This window comes from Kryptolebias marmoratus, linkage group LG7, assembly GCF_001649575.2.
Source record: "Kryptolebias marmoratus isolate JLee-2015 linkage group LG7, ASM164957v2, whole genome shotgun sequence".
Taxonomy (NCBI): Eukaryota; Metazoa; Chordata; class Actinopteri; order Cyprinodontiformes; family Rivulidae; genus Kryptolebias; species Kryptolebias marmoratus.
In genome coordinates this window covers 7,918,344-7,940,198 of record NC_051436.1, presented here as the reverse complement: position 1 = coordinate 7,940,198, position 21,855 = coordinate 7,918,344, and the positions used below count along the sequence as shown (strand labels likewise).

The following is a 21,855-nucleotide window of genomic DNA, read 5'->3' as shown; positions in this document are numbered from 1 at the left end:
ATAGAAACCGCTTTAAATCCACACGCTTCATTAACTATTGTGGAAGGTTTGTGGAAGGATATCCCCCCCACCCTCTTTCACGCCAGAGTTTTAGACTAAATCTGCGTGGACGTGTTCTGGTCAAACCTTGAAAATTAAGTTTAACTCAGATTAAGAGCTGGATATCATTCTCAGCTACTACCACACCATGTTTTAACTCAATATCTGTAAAATTCACAAAGTTGTAGCTATTTTTGTGTTTTTCTTAGGTCTGTTGCCTGTAGCAGCCGTCTTGAATTGGGTTTGTTCCAAAGGTTAATCAGTTATAGATGTAAACCCAATGATTATTTCCTGAAAATTCATTCAAATCTAGTGGTTCATGAAATGCTTTGCCAAAAACATTATTGCTCGTCTGCTACTACTTGGTTTTACAGTGCATCTAGTTGCAAACAGACCTAATTCAACAACACAAAACCTTAACAGAAAGTTAATATTCCAAAGAGCAAAGTATTTTTATTCCGTTTATGACAGCTGTCATAACACAAATTTGCCATTTAATTTTTCTTTGCAGCTTTATCAAACATTATTGCTGCTCTTAGTCTGGCTGTTCCTTCACTGCTTAGAGAGTTCTGCATGTAATCCCTATGCTCCTCTTTAAGTATAGTCAGCTGGGAATATTAATCACAGGATCATAAAAAAAAATTTACCATATAGCGTGAAGAGGCTTAATGAAAATTAAGTTGTTTATTATGTGCATGATTATTAGGGTATCTTCTCTTTATGGAAAGTGCTCAAAATGATCGATGAGATTCAAAGTGTTTGGAGAGGGACATCTCTGATCTCACAGAGCACGCCCAGAAGCAACCAAGCAGAAGTGCAATCAGTTATCACACTTATTGGAAAACCTGAGTTGTTTCTATAATTTTATCCATTTGTACTTTTGTTTGTTTGTTTTGGACAAACTTTAGGTTTAAAAATATGGTCATTTATTAAGTTTAAAGAAAGTGTTTTTGGGGGGGAGAAAAAAAAAGAAATTTCTTCAAGCAATAGTTCAAATCTTTGGATTTCTGTGAAAAGGTTATTAAATAATGTCTAACCTGTTGTAGATAGCTCTTTGAATGACCTCTGGTCAAAATTAAATTATTTTTCCAAACAATTTAATTTTGACCAGACTTTTGAGCAAATGGCTAGTCTGAGCAAAATCAAGTCCAAACATTTATTAACACTTTACATGAACACTAATTTATAAATCGCTACGTCGCCATCCATTTAACAACTCACTGTTATTTACATAGAATTCTGTTCTTTGTAAGTGCAAAAACCAGCAGCAGCAGCTAGCTGTAGCAGTCCTAGCAGCTGCTCCCCTTTTTTCTAAAGTGTGGGTGCAAACTAACCTTTTTGTTTTTTTGACTGAAAAACATGTTATCATTGACGGCAATAAGACAAAAGCAGGTCTAACTTTATTAGTTACAAATTTTAATATATATTAAAAATAAATTGCTACATTCTACAACCCTTTCCCTCAGATTTCAGGTTCAGTCCAACTCAGCAGAACATCGGTATCCTCTAATCATACAGCATTCAGCTGTGGAGATGTAAAACAAAGCTAAAGCTGTTCAAATCTTAAAAGTGTATATATGACTACAAATCAGAATGAAGTAAAAACCTATAATGATATTATTCTAATTAAAAACCCAAGCTCTCCCCAAGTTTCTAAAAGAAATAATTAGGAAACATTCATTTTATAGAGCTTTTAAACTGACATTTACTTGGTCCTGATCCAGGTGTGTGAGCGTTTCAGGCTGAACAGAAGTCTAGGTAAAAACTGGACTAAATGTAGACTAAAAGGGACATTTTTGTAAATACCTACATCGGTTTAGATATCAGCATTTAGCCATTGTTTGTGTAAAAACAAAAAGAACAAACACCTTTTATGATACGATTTCCACAACACCGACCTGTTTATTCTGGCCCTTTGTCTTTGTTTCCCCCTTTTTCTAAACAATCAGGCACCCATGCAGGTTACCACAATATTTCTGCTGGAGTCACCGTGTAAATTTTGTAAAGGTTTATAAAACGGTATTCTTATAAACTAAAAAACCCCAGTTCCAAAAATTGTATTTAAGACAGTCATCTTGCTTGAACTAGCCATTAGCTCATTGATCCGGTCCAAATTAAACTTCTTTTTCTCCTAAGTGAGGTCACTGAAAGAGGCATCTATGACAGGCAAGATATTTGATAAACATCTTTTCTGCAGAAACTTAGCAACATTTCTGTCTCTCTAAATAAGTTTACATACTGGCTTTTTTTCTTGGAATCAGACAAAAGATTAAAAGGCATTTATATGATTAAAGAACAGACTACATTGTTGATGTAGTCTTCAATTCAGGCCCATACTTGTCATTTATTCAGTCCAAATATAAACATCATTCAGATGCTTTTTGCACAAATGCATGCATGTATCCTAACACAGCAGTGGGGGAGGCTGAAACAGAGGCAGAGACCACACTGTTGTCAAGCTGCCTGAGGGAGAAGGCAGAGCTAATCCGCAGTTATCAACACTTTTAAGCCTGCAGACTTCAGAGCCATTTGCAACCCCCCCACTGTTTCTACTGTGCATTGGCTTTTCACATGAAGATGCTCGCATTTGCACCTGAATCCATGACGGGCTGCCCGCCAGTGACAGAGCAGTTATGGTTTCCAGGGAGACGGCGAAAAAGCAATGCTCCTCGATGGAGCGGGATACAATGCGTCACGCCCCATTTCGGCTCTCAGACACAAACCGCCGAGTCCTCCATCCAGCAAGCTTCTACTTGAACCTGTGTTTTCCACATAATCTCAGGCAGTTACTGAGGACCGTTTTTCCATCAGCCAATACCTGTCCAAACTATTTCTCAATATACGGCGATTTAGCACACTTTGAAAGACGTCATCTCAAGCCATACCATAAAATTATTTAAAAAGGTCTGCATTCAGTCAGTAGGTATTACATTTGAAAGCTTACAGGTAATCTAAACAAACAAATGTACTCATATTGTACTGCTATAAAAACCAATAGCAGTCCTTGAATACATACAACATTTTATTTGGCTCATTTTTGTTGCAAAAAAATTACAAAATTTTAAATATCTGACCAAACTGCATTAACTTCACTAGGATCCATATGTACAACAGGCCCTTATGCTTTAGACCTATTGTTACAATAACTGAACAATTAGCTATAGTTTATAAACACATCAAAACTGACAGAAAAACCACATTAACTTCACAAAAAGATACAAATACATGTGGAGACATGGGAAATGAATTTGGACAAAAAAATACTAACTTTATATGTGGAAAAAAAAACATAAAACATGCTAATCTTCCATGTGAAATGTGTGTTTTGCACATGAGAAACACTATTTCTTTGCATTTAAGGGAATGCAATTTGAATTTTAAAAAAGCCAGAATATACATAAATATTATTAGTTATTAAAAACATGTTGTTTAATTTAAGTTAAAAAAATCTGTGCAATTGTTGTTGTTTTTTTGTTTTGTTTTATATATACATTTTGATTTCCAAATAAATGAATGGACAAATATCTTAAACCAACTAGATTTTTAAATGTTTCACAAACTGTAACTAGTACACTGTATGTAAAGGATTTCCATATGAATTAAACTGTAAAAATATTTCTTAAAAAGATGTTTAGTTTAAAACTATATTCCTACAGAAAGTTTAGGAGCATTAGTTTCACACTGTGACTTTCACTGACATGTATCTAACGAATCAAACAGAAAAAAAGGAACTATTCAAAAGGAAAATTAAGTCAAATCCCACCACAACAGTATTTTTTACCTCCTCTGAATAGCTTGACAGCTGATGTGATATTTGTGTGAATTTGTACAGTTTATGTTGACAACTTCTCACGCCTTAGAGATCAAGGCAGAGAAAGGATGTGAACATTTTCCTAAATGAGCTTTCAAAAGCTATGTGCCGGGGTCAGAGCAGCAACATGCAAATCAGTGGTCTCTGTGAAAGGCAGCGAGATTATGGGAGGCACAAAAAAATGTTTTCTCAGCTAAAGAAAGGATTAGAATTTCAAATTGCAATTAAAAGACACCCAAAAGTCACAGAGAGGAGAAGTTAACAGCAAGCGCTGATTGGGAAGCGACACGAGTCAAGTACTTACACCCTACATTTTCTATCATTCTAATCCCTGAAACAGCGCTCGGCGTGTTGTCTGAGCTTCAATCATGCATGATATTCATTTATTGCAGGTGGAGAAAAAAAATAAATGACAGATTTTTTAGGTTAAAAAAAAGGCAACAAAAGCATGCAGGCAACGAAAGTACTAAAAATATTTGTTTTGAAACAGTCGAAATATCGGGAAATATGCATAAAGACAAATAAGATGGGGATTATGGTCCAACCTCCACTTACACATTTACTATAATAAAAAGTAGCTTTAAAAGTTTTAACTGCAAAGAATAGATGTTGCCTCATAGTTCCAACACAACTCTTTCCTCCAAGACTTGGTTCTCTCCACCACACACTCCTGGAAGTGATTTTATTTCATGGAGAAAAATGACAAAAGAGTCAAACAGCAAGTGGACGGAGTTTAAAAGTGATAGAAACAGTACTTTGACGCCCCCTAGTGGTGAACAATAATATCACTACACAAACTCAATGTGTCAAAATGTTTTGTTTATCGTATCTTTTATTCTCTGTTTTCTATCAGAGCTGCATTTAAGATTATATGTTCACCAGAATACACACACACACACACACAGTAGATGTCCACGTGTAGCTTCAATGCATCTCAGATCAATACAATGAAACCAAACTGCATTCAAATGGGGGGAAAAGGGGATTTCCACTAATGCAACCAGAAACTTTTCTCTACAAAGCTACATTATTTTCCCTAAAGCCACCCGCTGAGCAGCACACAGCACACTTGTGCCTTGCTTCTCCAGCCTCTTGAAATTCCATCGACCTCACAAGGTCCCGCTTCTCAAATCTTCCGGAGCAATCAGATTTCACACTTTCTTCTGCCCCGAGTAAAAGAGCCTCTCTCTGATAATCCTGTTCCTGCTGCTTGTCAGATTGACAACAGGAGCAGAGGGCCCCGTGGGCTGTGCGTGCATGCGTGTGCTTGCACGTGTGCACTACAAGAAATAATACAGACATGACAGCTTCTGATCCACACAATAACATCAGCTAAGACTAGTGACCCTGGTCTAACCAACACTGGTTAGAGTATACAAATATCACTCATCAGCCATACAACAGGGACATAATTACACAAACTGCTCATAATATTTAAAGACAGCAGTCATGCATTGATAGAAATATGTTTAATAGCAGGAATTTTGGTTCCAACCATTGAATTTGTGATTTTCCTACTTGAAAGAGCCATCCTCTAACATAATAGGAGTAATATTATTTTTTAAATTGATCATAAATAGGAAACAAACTCAGAACTCTGTCTCTCATCTAGTTGTTGGTTTTCTATTTGAGAGATAGTCATGGCATCATTTCAAACTTTAGCTCCAGCAAAAAGTCATTTTCAACAACGCAGCAGACTTCGTTCATGTTTTCAGTTACCTATATTCCAAAAATCAACCAATTGATTCATCAGTGCATACTTTAACCTCCACCAGCAGTAAAATGTAGAAATGGTAATGACAAATTATTGACAATATAATTTCCTGTGCTAACAAATGCAGTCTTTGGGATGAATAAAGGTTTATCACTAGTTAGTTAATAAAAATAAATAAATATTACTGTTACCACTGAGAAAGCTTTTAAACATTCATTAAAGAACATTTGTTTAAAGTTTTTTGCCAATCCCTAAAAATATGTTGAAATTATGACAACTTTTCACGTTTCCTAATGGAAATTCAGACCGTTATCCCAAATTGAGTTTTAAAAGGCTGTAATTTTCTTATTTTTAAACCCAGATTTTTAGTTCTTTGGATCATTTAAAAAGTAATTTTAATTGACTTTCAATCAAAAGTATTTGTTTTAACAAAAAATTAACATAACAATAACGTCCAATTAGCAATCTTTTTAATGTTTATTTGATTCCTAAAAATTAATTTCAAGACCCCTAATTGTTGTTTCACAGCCCACAGTGGGGTCCTAACCCTAACTTTGACATGTTACACTTTTTTATTTTACTTTTATTTGTTAATTTTAAACAACCACTGCAGCTGGAACTATATTACAGCTTTACAAATAATTATTAATCACCTGCACTATTTTTCTGTACACACCAACTGATTTTAGTTGTACTATGTGTAAAATCAATTAAATTAAATAATTAATTAAAGCCTCAGGCTGATTTTAACTGTTGAAATCAGTCTGGTTTTACATAATTTACAACAAATCTTTAAGAGAGTTCATATTTAAACTTATTTAGAGACTTTAGTTTGCATTTTTTCCAAGTAATTTCTCAAACCCCACACGAGGGGAACACGAAACTTTATATTTAGCGACTTCTAGATAATATAAGCCATTTAATTTGAGTCTCAAATACTGAGGTACAAATGTTAGCATTAGCCTCGATTAGCTAATTGAGTCTGATCTGGCCGCAATGCATTATGGTCCACTTCCACCGACTTGTGTTGGCCATAGACATGGTGCCAAATATACTGTATCACTAACCAGTTCCTGGGGCACTTTAATAATGAATGAAAGTTGTAGTTAAAATTTGAACACCGCAACAAAATGACCGACGCACTGTTTGTCTCAAAGTAACAAAAAAAATATATTTCTCACTCACCGGTAGAGATCTTGTACTTCCGATAATGTTTCGGTGATGTCTCCGGTAGTTGCTCGGTTATTCTTGGTCCAAAAAAAACAGTAGGAAGTTGGGCTGCCATGTTGTTAAAAAGTTGTTTCTTTTTCTTTTAGATTTTAAGACCTAATTTAAAAACAAAAAACAAGCAAACAACACTCAACCTTAAAAAACGTTTAAAGATTCACAAACGTGTTCTCGCTAATAACCTGTTTACAGTCACAGGTGGTTGTAATTACCCTGCTGCGTTCAATGACCCCTGGTAAATCTTAGCTCCGCACGTTTTACGGCACAGTAAAGAAAAAGTACAACAAAAACAAACATGGAATCCAATGAGTTTTATGTTGTTGTTTTTTTTGTAATTTAGTCGAATGAAATAACAAAACAATTTCTTAGAAGAAGTTTCTAAAGCGGATAGTGCTAAAATGGCTGTATTTTATTGCTCAGGAAAGCTCGTTTGATTTCAAAGTGTGTAAAAACTATGTTCATTTAATGCTCCTTTCCTATTAATAGGACGCTATAATATAAGTTAAGCCAAGACTATAGTAAAATTCAAACAGGACATTTTCATTTTCAAATTTGGAGATTTTGAAAAACGATGTAGCAACACGTGCGCAATGCACTATTACTTTGTGTCCTGGAAACCAAAATAACTACAGAATACAAACACAAAAATGGCTACAAGTGGAACAATTTTACAGATATTGACCTTTCACAACACATACTTTGAGCGTGACATCCTGTGTTATTACATCCCATTTCAAGTTTTGACCAAAACTTCTACAAGCTTGTCATTTCTCAACACAAGTTAATCCTGTTTTAAAACTCTGGCATAAAAGTCAGCAGGCGATATTCAATCCTTCAAAGAATGCCAGGTCTTTATTTTAATACATTTTTAATGAAACCATATTGTATCACATAAAGACTTCTTTTTTTTTTTCAGCTGTGCAACAAAAATCTTTTTTGGTGGTGTTTAGGCAGAAGTGAATTTGGAGGGGGTGGAGAGAAAGCATTATAGCGTACTTATTTGAGCGGGGAATTTAAAAAAAATCAAATGGGTTTGTCTGATAAGCAAGATTTATGAGGGCGAAAGACGATGCAGAGCAAGAGCGGGGGGAAAAAAGAAGAAAGGAATGAGTTAAGTCGACAGAGTGAGAAATCAGGAAGAAGATGAAGAGCGCTTGAGGGACGGTTTGAATGAGAAAGATGGAGTGCAGAAACAGAAAGAGTGCAAAGGGAGGAGAAGTAAAGAAAAAAAAAAAAAGCGAAGTCTGACTCTGACAGTGAAGCACTGAGCTCTGCTGATGGCCCCTAATGAAGTACGGCAGCTGCAGAGGAGGAGCCGCTCTGACAGGAAGAGTCCCACTCTGACGGATGCTGGAGAATACACACACCAACACACACACACTCAGCAGGAGAAATTTAAGCTCTACAAAACTGCAACAGACAGTCTACCATCCAAGGAGGAGCAGGGAACTGAGAGGCAGATTCTCACTTTTTGTCCTCCAGTTAAAGTCAGCAGGAATTCTTTTCTGGGCTCGGGCCACTGTTGTTTAATAAATCAGATTCTTCTTTTTTTAACCCCCTCCCAATAGGACAACAGATTGATTTGGGTTGTTGTTGAATTCCTGAAATATCTGCATGTTGAAGTGAACACAATGCTGTAAATAGAGACTAAAGACTAAAAAAACGATTCTGATTTTTTTTATCCTCTGCTTCCCCCTTCAGCATGAAAACAGTATGTTCCTGTAAGTTTCTTGCTCTCTTTCTGAGGGAGATGTGAAAATGTTGATGCTAGAACATTCACAACCTGTTTGGAATTTGATTCATGAATTTAAAGATGTTCTTAAGACCATTTGAAAATATCTTGATTGTCCTCAAAATAAATCTTTCCATCTGAGTCTATGGAGGACTTTCTTTGCTTCTTTTTGACACAGTTGAAAACAAGATTTCAGAATTTTGCAGGTAATAAATTATGTTTTATGATCATTTTCTCTTTTGCAAACAATAAAAATGATTATAGAAATTTAGTGATAAGTGATACAGAAATCCTGTCCGACAAGTTCATATGAACCGTACCAGTTCTTGTTTTATTATTGGGGAAATTATGTAAGCTAGTTTTTACAAAAAAAAAACAAACAAAAAAAAAAACAAGGTAGAGTACAACCTTTACTAAAACACAAATGAGTGGTTGTATAATTCACACAAAAGAACCACCAGTTCAAGCCTCAAACTAAGCAACTAAAAACTCGTTAAAAATCGATTTTCCCTCTTTTGCAAGTAAACGAATCGGTTTCAACTGGTTTCCAAATGTTTGCTTGTATATTAAATGTGCTGTACCCAAGATTCACAAACTGTGGTACAAATAACACAGGTGGTACTCAACCATTTCAAGTCAAACAAGATATTCAAACAGAGCTTTCTTTAAGTTTCAGATGGAAACTACTTCAAAATAAAAGCGCGATAAAACATATTCTGATAGCTCTTATTGAAACAGGATTCCAGTGTTGTCTTTAGAGGTTCTGCTTGAAACTAAAGATGTAAAACAGTAAAGATATCTGACTCAAGTAGAGGACTATATACTGTAGGGACATTGTTGGGTGTAACAGTAGTTGTGGATTTAAAAACTGAGCAATCAGGACTGCAGGTGGCAGCAAATCCTCACTTTCCCCCACAGTTACTCTCCTGATCTATTTTAAACTTTGTACAGTGGAAAAACAACACCTTGTGACACACAAATACGGTTAAATAAAACTGTTTATTTATCATTTGTTAATAAAAAATAAAATTAAATGTTACAAAAATTCTTTAAAACCAAAAGAACTGTACAAATCCAGCTTCGTTTTGCCTCGACGTAGAAAAATACAAAAGGCACTGTGCATTAATTAGTCTGCTGCATATATATATATATATATATATATAAAACAATCAAGAGACGAGTCGAACACCTGCAACCTTTCTTAAAAAATCAACCTCCTCAAAAACTAAAAGCAAACCCGGTCTGCATGTGTCAGTGTTGAACTGTGACAAATTCATGTCCTGCAAGTGCAAACGGATATAGAATCGGAGTGTTTAACGAGTTCTTCTGAAGACAAACATAAACCGAATGTAAGGAGTGTTAAAAACAACAACCAGAACAGGAGCGCTCGGGCAGATGAAAAGCAGGTGTGCTGTACACTTTTCCACCAAATAATCTATCAGTTTAACGTGATTATTGACGATCTCAGAACTACTGAGACATGAAGTTACACCTGCTAAAGGTTTGAGGCAGACGTCGGTTTTAATTCCTTTTTGCAGTTTTCTTTAAAGTCTCTTTAAAACCAGGACTCTTCATTTATCACCAAAACCACAAAGGAAATCTCATGAGCCTAAAACCCAAACTCAGATAACTTCGAGACTAATGTTAAAAACAGAATATTGGGATTAATTTGTTGTTAAGAGCGTGCCCAAGATGTTACCTTATGTTTGGACTATAAAAAGAACCTCCTGTATTCTTTCAAACCCAATAAATATTAGTCCTATTTTCAAATCGGCACTTCGTAACACTGAAATGGGAAAAGTAAAACTAAAAAACAGTGATTTATTAAGATGTCAGAAAATAAAAATGAAAGAAATCTCTTGTGTGTTAAAGTGGCTTTATGTGACACATTCTTCCAAGCTCAGAAAGTCCAGCAAAAAGATTTTTGTACCCTCGTGTCGCTTGACTGTGCAAAGTTACAATCCGAAGCTTTCAGCAGCCACGTGGGTTAATTACAGACAGCTGTCCTTCATTCTGCAATCTCTTTGGCATTCAGTTTTATGTCCCACTTTCTGTACGCGAAGCAGTCGACCCTTTGGGCGTCCCGTTGTTCTACGTTTGTCGAAGCGTTTGCTCCGATCACAGGAAACCGTGCTCGTCGAGGCCCTTTGGAGTAACTGGGTTCCACTTGGCGATGGTCTTTAAATTAGAACGGCCTGCAAAGCAAAGTTAAGAGAATGAAATAAACGTTAAAAATAGGGGTTCTCAAATGGCGTACCGCAGTCCAGATCTGGACCTAAATGAATCTGGACACAGATCGTTTGCTAAATCTCAAGAGAATGCACATTTTTTCCTCACATTAATGGTAAATAATTTTAAGCAGCACAGCTTTTCTAACCTTTACAGTAAGAGTTTTCAAATGACCAAACACAATCCAGGTAAAAATGAAGTCTTATCTGGACTGAAATCAGAGAAATTGTATTAATACTAATTTTAGATTCACACATTCTTTTTCTATTTTTCCATATATTTTATTTTGCAAAAGCTAGCCTTTTGCCACTTTAATCTAGCTTTTTCCTTCATTTTGGTTTTAGATACCATTTTGTTACCTTTAGCTTTTAGTTAGTTTTGCTACATATAGCATACATTTTGTTCCTTTTAGCTAGCATTTTGCATTTTTGCTTTTTTTAGTGTTCTGCTTCTTTTAGTTTCGACAACTTTAGTTTCAGCTTCCTGATAAAATTCAGACTCAATCAGCGCGCAGCATTCACACTCAATTTCTCAAGTATTACATATTTTTTAACCTTTTCTCACATTAAAAGGACAAAAAGATGATAAATTAAAGTTTCTGTTTTGCGTTTTATTGGTTTTTGATGCCACTTGCTACATACCTGAGTCTGTTTTACTTCTTGAAGGCTCTGTGGGCGGAACTTTTGACACGCTGAGACCTCTCCCTTCGGCGTCACTCTCCCCCGATGAGGTATGGTCCTCTCCTTTTCTGAACAAGCCGGGCTTCTTGTGGTATTTGGCCCGGTACGTGTCCGTCATGCAGCTGTCCACAGAGAAGAAAGTGGTGGGGAGAACCATGTCCGTCTGAGACGCAGGGTCTGTACCATCATCAGGTCTCGGGTTTGGACTTGGTAACCTGTCGTCGCTCTCACTGGCTGACAGATCATTCCTGTCTTGGTCCGATGAGCCCGACTTGGAGCTAGCGTCGGACGAAAGTCTGTGCTCGGCGGGTGTCTCGATCCACCGCCGCAGGGTGGTGTGCGAGTGTGAGGGGATGGGCAAGCCGTTTGTGGGCTCATTACGGGGGCTCGGCCGTGCTGGCACCTCCGTCGGTACGGCATGGATCCCAGACAGGTTGGAGCCTAAGGGTTTCTGAGGTAAAGGAGGATGGCTGTGTGACAAAGAGTCCACGTGGACCGTACCGGCGTCTTCTTGTTCGGAGAGGGGTCCGGCGAGGTCGTCTGAGCTGTTCCACTCAGAACTGCTGGTTTTCGCTAAGAAAGGAGGAATGGGGCTCACGGGGCTGCCGTCCTCTTGTTCGCTATCTGGGTCGTCGCTCTTTTCGGAGAGTCCAGGTGTGTATCGAAAGGCGGCTCTTCTGGCAAAAGTGCAAAAATACAAACTTAATCTGGAGCCACATTTTACTAATAATGTGCAGTTTTCAAGCTGTTTTTTTTTTTAAACCCCTACCTTTTCAAGTACAGATTAGACAGGCTGCTGGGGTCTTGTAGATCTGGAGAATTTCTTCCTTGTTCACCTGACCAAAAGAAATAAATTGTTTTGAGTGATTTGTACCAGAAACCATTGCTAGAATCTACAAACTCATGGTCACAAACAGAACATGGCAAGTTTGCAAAACAACATTTTCTGGCACAATTATAGATCATAAAAACCAGAAATAGCACATGAGGAAAAAAATCTAAATATGGTAATGTTTTGCATAGAATTAAAGAATTACTGAATGAGAAATGTTTGTGTAACTTGTATTGCTCTCTTGTTATGGAGGTTTACTTGTGATTCCTAGAGTTTCTAAAAGTAAAAATGGAGGCACAGTTTCAGTTCTCAGGCTCCTCTCTTGTGGAACTAACTTCCAAATGCTTTTCAAGAGGATGACACGCTGTCTACTTTTAAGACTGGTCTTACACACTATTTGATAAATCCAATAGCTGGTGTTGGCTCGGGATTCCTGAGCTCTCCCTTAGTTCTGCTGCTATAGGCTTAGTGTCAGCTATTGGCTCATTCTGCTGCTGTCTTTCTTAACTCTCCATGTTTGTGAATGCAATTATTGCTGTCGTCAACCTGTGTTTTCCTTCCCATAGAAGCTACACCTGGACCAATCCCGAGTCTCTTTCCTGTCCTCTCAAACCCAAGTTGGTTGAGGCAAATGGCCGCCCCAACCTGAGCCTGGTTCTGCTGAAGTTTCTTCCTGTGCCACTCAGGATGGTGGATTGTGACGAAGTGAAGATTTCAAAAAAAGATTTTAAATCTAAGTTGATTATGGGTTATAATGTAAACTGATTAGTATATGGTTGGTCTTTAACATTATGAAATTACGTAATGAGATTTTCTGTGATATTTTTGTAACTGATGCAGGATAAATAAGCTTATTCTGCTTTTGACATTGTAAAGCAACCTTTATTTATATTTGAATAAGTAAAGAATCGTTCATTTATTCATTCAGTGAAGGTACTTTTTTTCTGTGTCTCTCCACCATGTTATCTAACAGGGGTCATGATGAGGGAGAGGAAGTATCGAAGCAGCCAGTCTGGCAGAGCGCCCTCAGGCCTCCTGTGTACCACTCTGACTGTCTGATCCAACCAGAGTACATGGCCCCTCAGAGGGAACATGGGTTCATATCCAGGCCTCATTAGCTTAAAACTTATAAAACAATAAGAATGAACTCAAACTGATTCAGTAGCTTTGTTTGGAGACTAAAGAAAAAACAGAATACCAGTGGAGGAAAAAAAAAAAAGGCCTTAATCAAAGCCTTATGGTCCATCGTGCCCAAATGAGATTTATCTGAATTATGCTTCCACCTTTTAGGTCAGCACATAAACAAATTTAGAAACAGGCTCGCGGGCAGAGGCTGGGGTGGAGCTCTGCCAAGTTAGCATAGTGGGGTGTGATTTACAAGACCTAAGACAGACAACAGCTGACTAACAGGACGAGCAGGAGAGAGTGGCTGGGGACCATCTGTGATGTGTCAGCATACTTTTAGTTTTTCCTCCGCTCTCCTCTCAAAGCATTAGTGGCCAAATCCTTTGTGCTGGCATGCAATTACACCAGGGTCAAACCGAAGACTTCAGATTCCCTCTACAACACTATTGCATTTTTAAGCCACTAAGTCCATGTGGGCATTTACAATCTGATGCTGTTGATCTGCAGCGTTGGCAAGCAGCTGTGACAATATGATTCTCACAAAGAGAGATGTTGGTTTGCGGAAAATCCCCGGGTCTTTACGATCACACGCAGTATCACCGGGAGTAAACAGCTGGATGATAACGAGCTACGGCAATAATGATGCTGGTGTACAACACTGTCTGAGGACGATAGAAATACTTTGAATGAAATTATTTTGGACAAAATAATGAGTTAGTCAGTTCACCAGTTCAAGGTTTGAATCAGGCTGGTTTCTGGTTTGGAGTGTTAAAAAAAAAGTCATAGTTTCTAAACTACTGATGTTTTTCTGTCATAACATTAATATAATTTTATTTCATTTTAATGACTCGTCAGAGACAGTACAAGGTTTTTTCCAGTCGTATTTAGGCACGAGTGCTACTCGCCTTTCCCTAGTTGTTGCTGCGAGCTGTCAGTCAGCTGTGTAAGATGACGGAGGGAAATTTCCCCTAAACTTTTCCTCTCATTTACAAAGACAACGTCAGCTGTTTGAAAAGGTTTACAGATAACATGGCTTGGCTACCAAGGATGCATCAACCCTCGTCAACAAGCTGCAAGAATTACTGTGCCTATCGGTGACGTAAACAACTGACTGCAGGCTAGCTACAGATGACAAAAACCAGGCTAATTAACTGGGAGATTACCAACATTACTTTACAAAGAGAAGAGTGACAGAAAATACTGAGCGTACTTAGAGCTAGCCAAGTTTAGCTGGTGTTTATTCTATATTTTTGTTTAGATCTTCCACATTTGTTATGAAAAAATTTTAATATATCATTTAAAACTGTTTGCTGGCTTTCGGCTGTTTTAGCTGAAACTGAATTTTTAAATTTAATCTCAATACTTGTGATTAAATTAGGTTTTAACTGGGATCCTTTAAATATCAATAATCTATAAGCATTTTCAAATTTGTGTTCAGGAAATTTCTGCCATGGATTTTGAAGTGACTGTCGACACATTCACGTGTTTTCTTATTCTTCCTTCTCTGTATATATTTTTTAAAAACCCTCGCATCAATAAAACATTACATTAAATCTGCTGTACTTGAACTGAGAGCCCCATGTTCTGTAATCTAATGAATTAAGCTGTATCTGTTGAGCAGTTAGTGTATTATTTAAACCGCAGTTAGAGGTATTAGCTAAATCGGTCACATTATCTGGAAAATATGAAATTAATTTTAAAATTTAAAACGTGTAGTTGATGTATATATAGATTTTTTTTCCCTTAAAAACTAAATAAGTTAGAAGTTCTGATTTAGAATTACAGCCCCTGGGTCCTTTTTAACAAAGCAGAAAGGAACTGGTTAGAAAGGCCTTTTTCTGAACAAAAGTATTCAAATACATTTAATGAAAAATCTCACGACTTAATTTAAATTATTCCAACAAAAAGATAACTAAACTCTCGCTGTGCAGTTTTCTAAACTGTATTTTAATTTAAATTCTTGCTGATCACTTGGGCTAGATGAGGACTAATTTTCATCTTCAGCAGAGAACTGACGAGTTTGTAATGAATTAAAACCTTAATTTATGTCCAGAAGTTTTTTAAAATAAAAAGTTTTATATTTTGTTGTTGTTGGAAACAGCTTTTGTCTTTGTGTGTCTTGATATGGTCATGGCATGCAAACAGTGAGTGAGGAGTGTTAACAGGTCCTGTGGCATCAACACTTGATGATTATCACGTCAGTCGCCGGCTTGTTGAGTGGCGCCAACAGGGAGAATTAAAAACACCCCGAAAGTCATTTATGGAGCTCAACGAACCGCAGGAAAATAACTCAACTCTACAATGCAACACTTATAATAAATGTCCTTTTTTAAATTTCTGCGTCAAACGTATTTAAATGACATTTAGTCTGTTTATCTGATCCAAACTGACCTGTTATTTTACAGCTGAAGTCGGTTTCTTTGTGTCCTGAGATTATTATTGTTGAAAAGATTTTGGAAATCATAACAAAATAAAGACATTTCTGAGGGTACACATGTAGACAAATAACTCCTCTCCAACGTTAATGTGCAACCAGAAGGCATTTTGGGCTTTAACGAACCACTGGAATGTGCTCTAAAATGCTGCTCCGTTCCGGTGAACTCCAGCCACGGTGACTCTGGACACACATTTACTACAGCTTGTTAATACGGTTTGCAAACATTCCCAGACAAATCTGAAAGGATCTGGTGGAGAACGAGCCTCGGAGTATGCAAAAGGTTTTTTTTAAAACAGGTTCATGTTCAACTACAGGTTTAAGTTATTTTCAATGTAACCAACTTAAAATATCCAGAGATGCACTGACTGCAGATTTCTAGACTAATACCAATTTCAGATGTTTTTGTGGAGTTCTGACCTGCGTATTTCATGTTTGCCTGATTCCAATTATTGACTTCTGTAAAGCTTTGGATTGCCAATTTTGACTTTGTCTGACTTGGATTTCTGATTTTATTTTTCTAAAGCTCTAAACTGCCAATTTAATTTTTGTCCAATTCCATTTTCTGAATTTTACATAAAAAAAAGCTCTGGACTGCCAAGTTAAACTTTGTCCAATTCTTCCTGAGAACTTTTCTTTTTCATTATTTTTATTTTTTTACTAGACGCTTAGAAAAATGGGCAATAAAAACAGAACTGTATTGTGAATAAATTAAAATGTTTACATTAAATCAATATTTGTTTTCTCCAAAACATTTTTTTGGGGGAAGGACAAAAAAAGTGCCAAAGCATTCTTTCTTTGTAACTGGAAATCTACAAATGATATCCTTCAGGTTGTCGGACACAGTTTTGTATAAATAAAAGCCAAAAATAATTATAAAAGGACACAGAGTACTCCTTGAAACCACTAAGGGGTGCAAGTGAGCAAATCTGAGCTTACTGAGTATTAAATTTGGTATATTTATTACCTATTATCTTTGTCTCAGACAGGTGTACGTAATTACATAACGTCTAGTTTCCCTTCATGGGCAGTTCCCAAATGAAAAAAGAAACACACTGCAGCTGTAACAACAAACACATCAGCAAAGAGAGAATAGGATTATTTCACATGAATCACCCTCAGTGGGCTGAAACTCGGAGCAGCAACAGAACCAGCACCGCTTGTTCTCCCAAACTCGCTGCACTTGTGCTAAATCTATATTTAACTCACAATAAAAACAAAGGCTGGAGAGAAACGCAGCGCCATAAAATGCCGTTTTATTTGAATCCTGTTTGAATACTATGTTCTGACATGGCATTTTCTGCCTGGCAGGGCACAGCTGGGGGGAGATCACACGCTCACTCCTTCGCCGGCTCTCACAATCAGGATTCATTTAGTTGAGAACTTTAATGAGATATTTTTCTCAAGGTATTTGTTATTTTAACCTTTTTTTTTCCCCTTGTGATGCCAGCAAAGTAAATGTGAAGGCATGCGTGACATTTTATCCGCCTTTATCCAAAGAGATAAAATAAACATTATTGCACCTTCACAGCATGACTCATGGTGCGCTCAATGTTTATTAGTTTTGTTTTAGTTAACAGCAGCATCTTTTTTTTTCCCCCTAATGGATTTAAAAGTGTTATAGCACTTCCTGCTGAAATGCAACCATTCAACAAAAAGATGCAAAAGCCCCAATCAGCTGCGTGAAGCGGAAGATACAGTCCACGCATGAAAGAAAGGGGTTAAGACCAGCCAGCGAGGACTCGAAGCACACTCACTTCCACGCAGTATCCTCCTCTCAGTCAGGCGGTGACCTTAACGCCGCTGACGGAACAATAAATCAAAGGAACTGCTCAGTGCTATCTTAACCCTGCAGGTCCTAATAACACAAAGTTAGTCTGCCGGGGAGATACGTTCTCCTCAGTGTCAGAGCCGAGGCCTTCAGGAAGACCGACTCTTCCATCTACAGCATGTGTCGCTGTCGAATATTTAAAAAAATATATATATAAAACACTGGTCAGCTCGAAACACACGAAGACGTAAATGCTTGTCTAATGTAGCAGCAAATAATGTAATAATGGCCAGTAACGTAATATGGTTGACCATTTTGCTTATAATGAATTAAAGTTATTACATTGTTAGCGTAACATTGAAGAAAAGAAAAGAAAAAAAACTTTGAAAATGTAATAACTGCTGATAATGTGATAACACAAGTTTGTTTGCAGGAGCAAAGGCACAAACATTGTGGTTTGTGGAGACGAACTGTCTCTGCTCTGTGATATTCTAAAAACAAAATAATTTAAAATACAACAGAGGGATGGTGGATCGCTTTCATACAGAGACGTTTAATGTGACGTAATGGCGTGGATCTGAGTTGGCTGTCTGGCTGTAAAACCAAACCAAACCAAACCGGTTCTCTGGAACCTCTTTAGAGATAAAACCCTGTTTGTTGTCTGCAGCCTCATCATATCTTCCCATCTGCTACCATTAATCACCATTTTATCTTACGTGTTGTTAGAACAAAGTGACAAACCCTTTTTACTAATTGCAACTTTTATGTCCTTTTATCTTGGAATATATTCTTCAGTTCTTTATCAGTATGTATACTGTACTGATTAGAAAAAGGTTTGTTTCATTTGAAATGTTTTATCTGACATTATAAAGATTGAGGCTTTTTGATTTTATCTATTCTGTTTTATTATGCCTTATGAAATAATTCTTCTTTTTTTATTTATGGGCTTCATTATTTGTGTTTTTACCATTTTATAAAAAGGTATAATTTCATGCCTCTCGGTTTTATTTACCATTTACTGAGCTGCAACGATGTATATAACATACTGAAATATAGTTTCGGTGTCTGTAACACCTGACTAAGAACTGCAGATGAAAAACGGCATTTAGGTGGATGTCACTGCAACTGTGTTCACATATTTGCACTCTCCCTGTCAAATAAACCAAAATAAATACTTACGAGTAGAAAATGCAGAGTACAAGATATCAGCCCTCAAATCGTCACTCCCCCTCTGAGGAACCTGATCCCTGAAATATAAAATAAATTGCAATAGTCATCTAAAGTGGAACGCCGTAACTTCTTTTTCTACAATCGACCAAAAATATAAATAAAAAATAGAAGTAATCAAAGCAGAAAGTGGAGAAATTAAACTTCAAGGAGTTCGAATACGAAATATATCATGATTTATCTGCACTTGTGTAGTCTGATATAAATTTAAGTAAGGAGCAAACGTGTAGGTTAAAGCAAAACATCCTGTTTTAATTTTTTGTTTTATCTTTTCCGGTAAATAAAAAAAAACATCAGTTGTTTGGTAGCTATGTTTCTTATCTCCTGCAAAGTCTTTTTTTAGTCATTTTTAGTAACTGTCAGGCCTTCAGCCAGTCAGAAACTCTCCCAATCATGTGTTTAAAAGGGTGAGCGAGTACCTGCAGAGGCACTTTTATAAAAATACTGTCAATAGACAGACTTGGATAATGCGTTTGTGGTTTGGGGAGTCAGCGATCTGCTGCTCTCTCTGCTGAGCACAGGAGTTGTCAGCTCGTTCGGATCATTATCTCCAAACAAGTCCTGTACAATAAAGCCAACGAATGACAGCCCAGCGTAATAAGATTCGGGTATCTGCCTTGTGTGCGTTTATGTTAAATGGGTCTCGGTATTCTTAGACCTGTTTGTTTGGGTTGCTGAATTATTTAAAAATAGAACCTTAGGAGTCAGGCTTTTAAAATTAGTAGGGTATGGGGCTGATTTTTCTAAGCCTGCCATCAAATGGTGTCAATTATTTTTACTTTCAGCTGAGTTTTTGAGGCACAAAGTTTGATTTTACCTGATCGGACGCAGCTCGGGGATGGGCCGGAGGTCTTTGGAGGAAAGGCCCTCGACAACAGGAGAGTCCAGATTTGCGGAGCCGTTGCTCAGTCTGTCGCTGCTTTCGTACCCAGACTCAGTTCTCTGGATCTTCCAGTTGTCGTTGCGCACTTTCAGAGTTGCCGAGCCCTTGGATCGGTCCTTGCAGTCCGAGTTCAGCGAGTTTCGGCTGCCCCTGGTTTCCTGCTTCTGCTCGTCTTCGTAGATGGTCATCAGGCTCTTGAGTTTGCGTTCTTCCCGGCCCCCCCACGGGAAATCTCTGTCTTGCTCCAGCGTCGGTGACTGGTTGTTGGGTCTCCTCCGAGGGCTGTGGTTCAGCTGCTCGCCTCTCGCCGAATTTGCGCCGTCAGTGCTGCGCAAAACGCTGTCGACATTCAGCGCCTCCCGCATGGGCCTCCACGGGTGATTGGGCCTGCTGCGGCTGTTGCCTCCGTTTTGATCCCTGGACTCCTGGCTGCTGTCGGTGTCGTATCCGTTGGAATGGTGGTGGTCCAGTCTCCAGCCGTGGTGGTTACTCCTGTTCCTGTGTCCCGTGGGCCCGGGCCTCAGGTGGGAGCGAGACGCCTCGTGGGCGGGCCGACTGCTGAGGTGTGGTACCCTCTCGACCTTGATAGGACCTTTCCCTTGGCTGCTGTACAGTCTGGTCTCCACGTGCTGCTTGAAGCCGTTCTCTGGAGGAGAAGCAGAGCGGGAATAGGTCCTGTCCTGACCTGGATCTAAAAGAAAAACAATTTGAAAAAGGGACTTTAATTGACAGTTTGAACACATTTTTAATTTTAAAAACATGATCTACATCAATTTAACAGCTCACAAAACATTTCACTGAATTTCACCTGGCTGCCACATCGTTTCATTTACACCTCATGCCAGAAAGAAGGTGGTCTAAATAATCTCGCCCTCATGGTAATCTGACCCGCACTGAAACCTCGACAGCAAGAGAAAAGGCTGTGCTAAAGGACACAGCAGGAAGTGCAGAAAGTGAAGGAAGGGCACAACAACCACAGAGTTGGTGGCGTTTATGTCTGCAGATGACAGGAAGGTGTAAATTGCAGCGACCATCAGTTGATTTCCTTCTGCACCTTGTTCACAGAGGGAAGCCAGCTCAGGGATAAACATCTGAGCAGGGGATATTTCTGTGTAAACACTCATAGATATGTGCCTTTGTGTATTGCACTGACGATGTGCCTCCTATTTAATAAGTAAAAGAAAAAAAAATTGAATCTAAAACTAAAAAAAGATCGGTTCACCTTTATCCCGAAGTTGATTGAATAAATGTAAATAAACAAAACGTTTGTTCAGTGCTCCATCCTTAAGAAACTTTCTTATACAGTGATAGCTTGGCCGTGAGCTGTGTTAGGATAAATTTTAAATGATCAGAATTAACGGTAGTGTCACTTCTAGCGACGCCATTCAATGGCACCACCTTCCTGCTGAGGGCATGTTGGGTCTGATGTTTGTTGCAAACCTTTAATCTCTACATGAATATTTAAATAAAAACCAATCATGTATCAAAGGAGAAAATCAATCAATCAATCCTTATAAAAATGTGTTGTGCTGCATTTTTTAAATGACTGTCACTGTTTACTCATACCTTAAAAAAATTAATCTGTCTTTGATTTATTGTCTTCATGTTTTAGTAAATTTATTTGTCAACGGTCATATGGATGACAGGGAGGGAAGGGGAGAGAGGATGAAGGCCGAATCTAACAGACGTCAGAGCTTAATCCCCTTTTTGACACATTCAGCTCCAAAACTGAAGGTTACGTAAGGGGCTCAGAGCAAGTGGAGGGATGGATTTTAGGATCCATACGCCTGTCATTGCTTGTGTGTGGGTAAACCTGCATCTGCGGATCCACCCTCAGCAGGAGAACTCACCTCTGTGACGCGGCTCCATCCTCCGGTGACCGCTCCGATCAGCCTCTCTTCTGCTTGGATGCATGCCTCGCAGTTCTCCCGCTCGGTGGGCGACTTCTCTGGACAACTCTCGGACGTGGCTTTTGGGATCGTTGGTGACAGTTTTCGCTTTAGAAAAAAAAAGAAAAGATAAATTGGGTATTTGGTACATTGTTACACCCTTTAAAAGACATGATCTGCACCATTGCAGATATCAATAATTTCATTTAATCCCAGTTTACATAGTCATCTGTTTTGTCACAGTTTTCTGCCTCCAGACCTC

The 21,855-nt window shown here is 38.0% G+C and overlaps 1 protein-coding gene across 4 annotated transcripts in view; it reads right to left on the bottom strand.

Annotated features, from left to right (window-relative positions):
* Positions 1–9,503: 9,503 nt before the first annotated feature.
* LOC108234869 (inactive ubiquitin carboxyl-terminal hydrolase 53-like) overlaps positions 9,504–21,855 on the bottom strand; it is a 37,329-nt gene continuing 24,977 nt past the window's right edge. For 3 of the 4 annotated variants that reach the window (XM_017414452.3, XM_017414449.3, XM_017414450.3), the window contains 6 exons: positions 21,555–21,701; positions 19,639–20,395; positions 18,774–18,841; positions 12,202–12,268; positions 11,394–12,109; positions 9,504–10,718 (listed from right to left, as the gene is read on the bottom strand). In XM_017414452.3, the coding sequence (XP_017269941.1) occupies positions 10,642–10,718; positions 11,394–12,109; positions 12,202–12,268; positions 18,774–18,841; positions 19,639–20,395; positions 21,555–21,701 (1,832 nt within the window). In that variant the 3' untranslated portion in view covers positions 9,504–10,641. The remainder of the gene's footprint in view (positions 10,719–11,393; positions 12,110–12,201; positions 12,269–18,773; positions 18,842–19,638; positions 20,396–21,554; positions 21,702–21,855) is intronic. The other variant, XM_017414451.3, reaches the window with a different exon arrangement.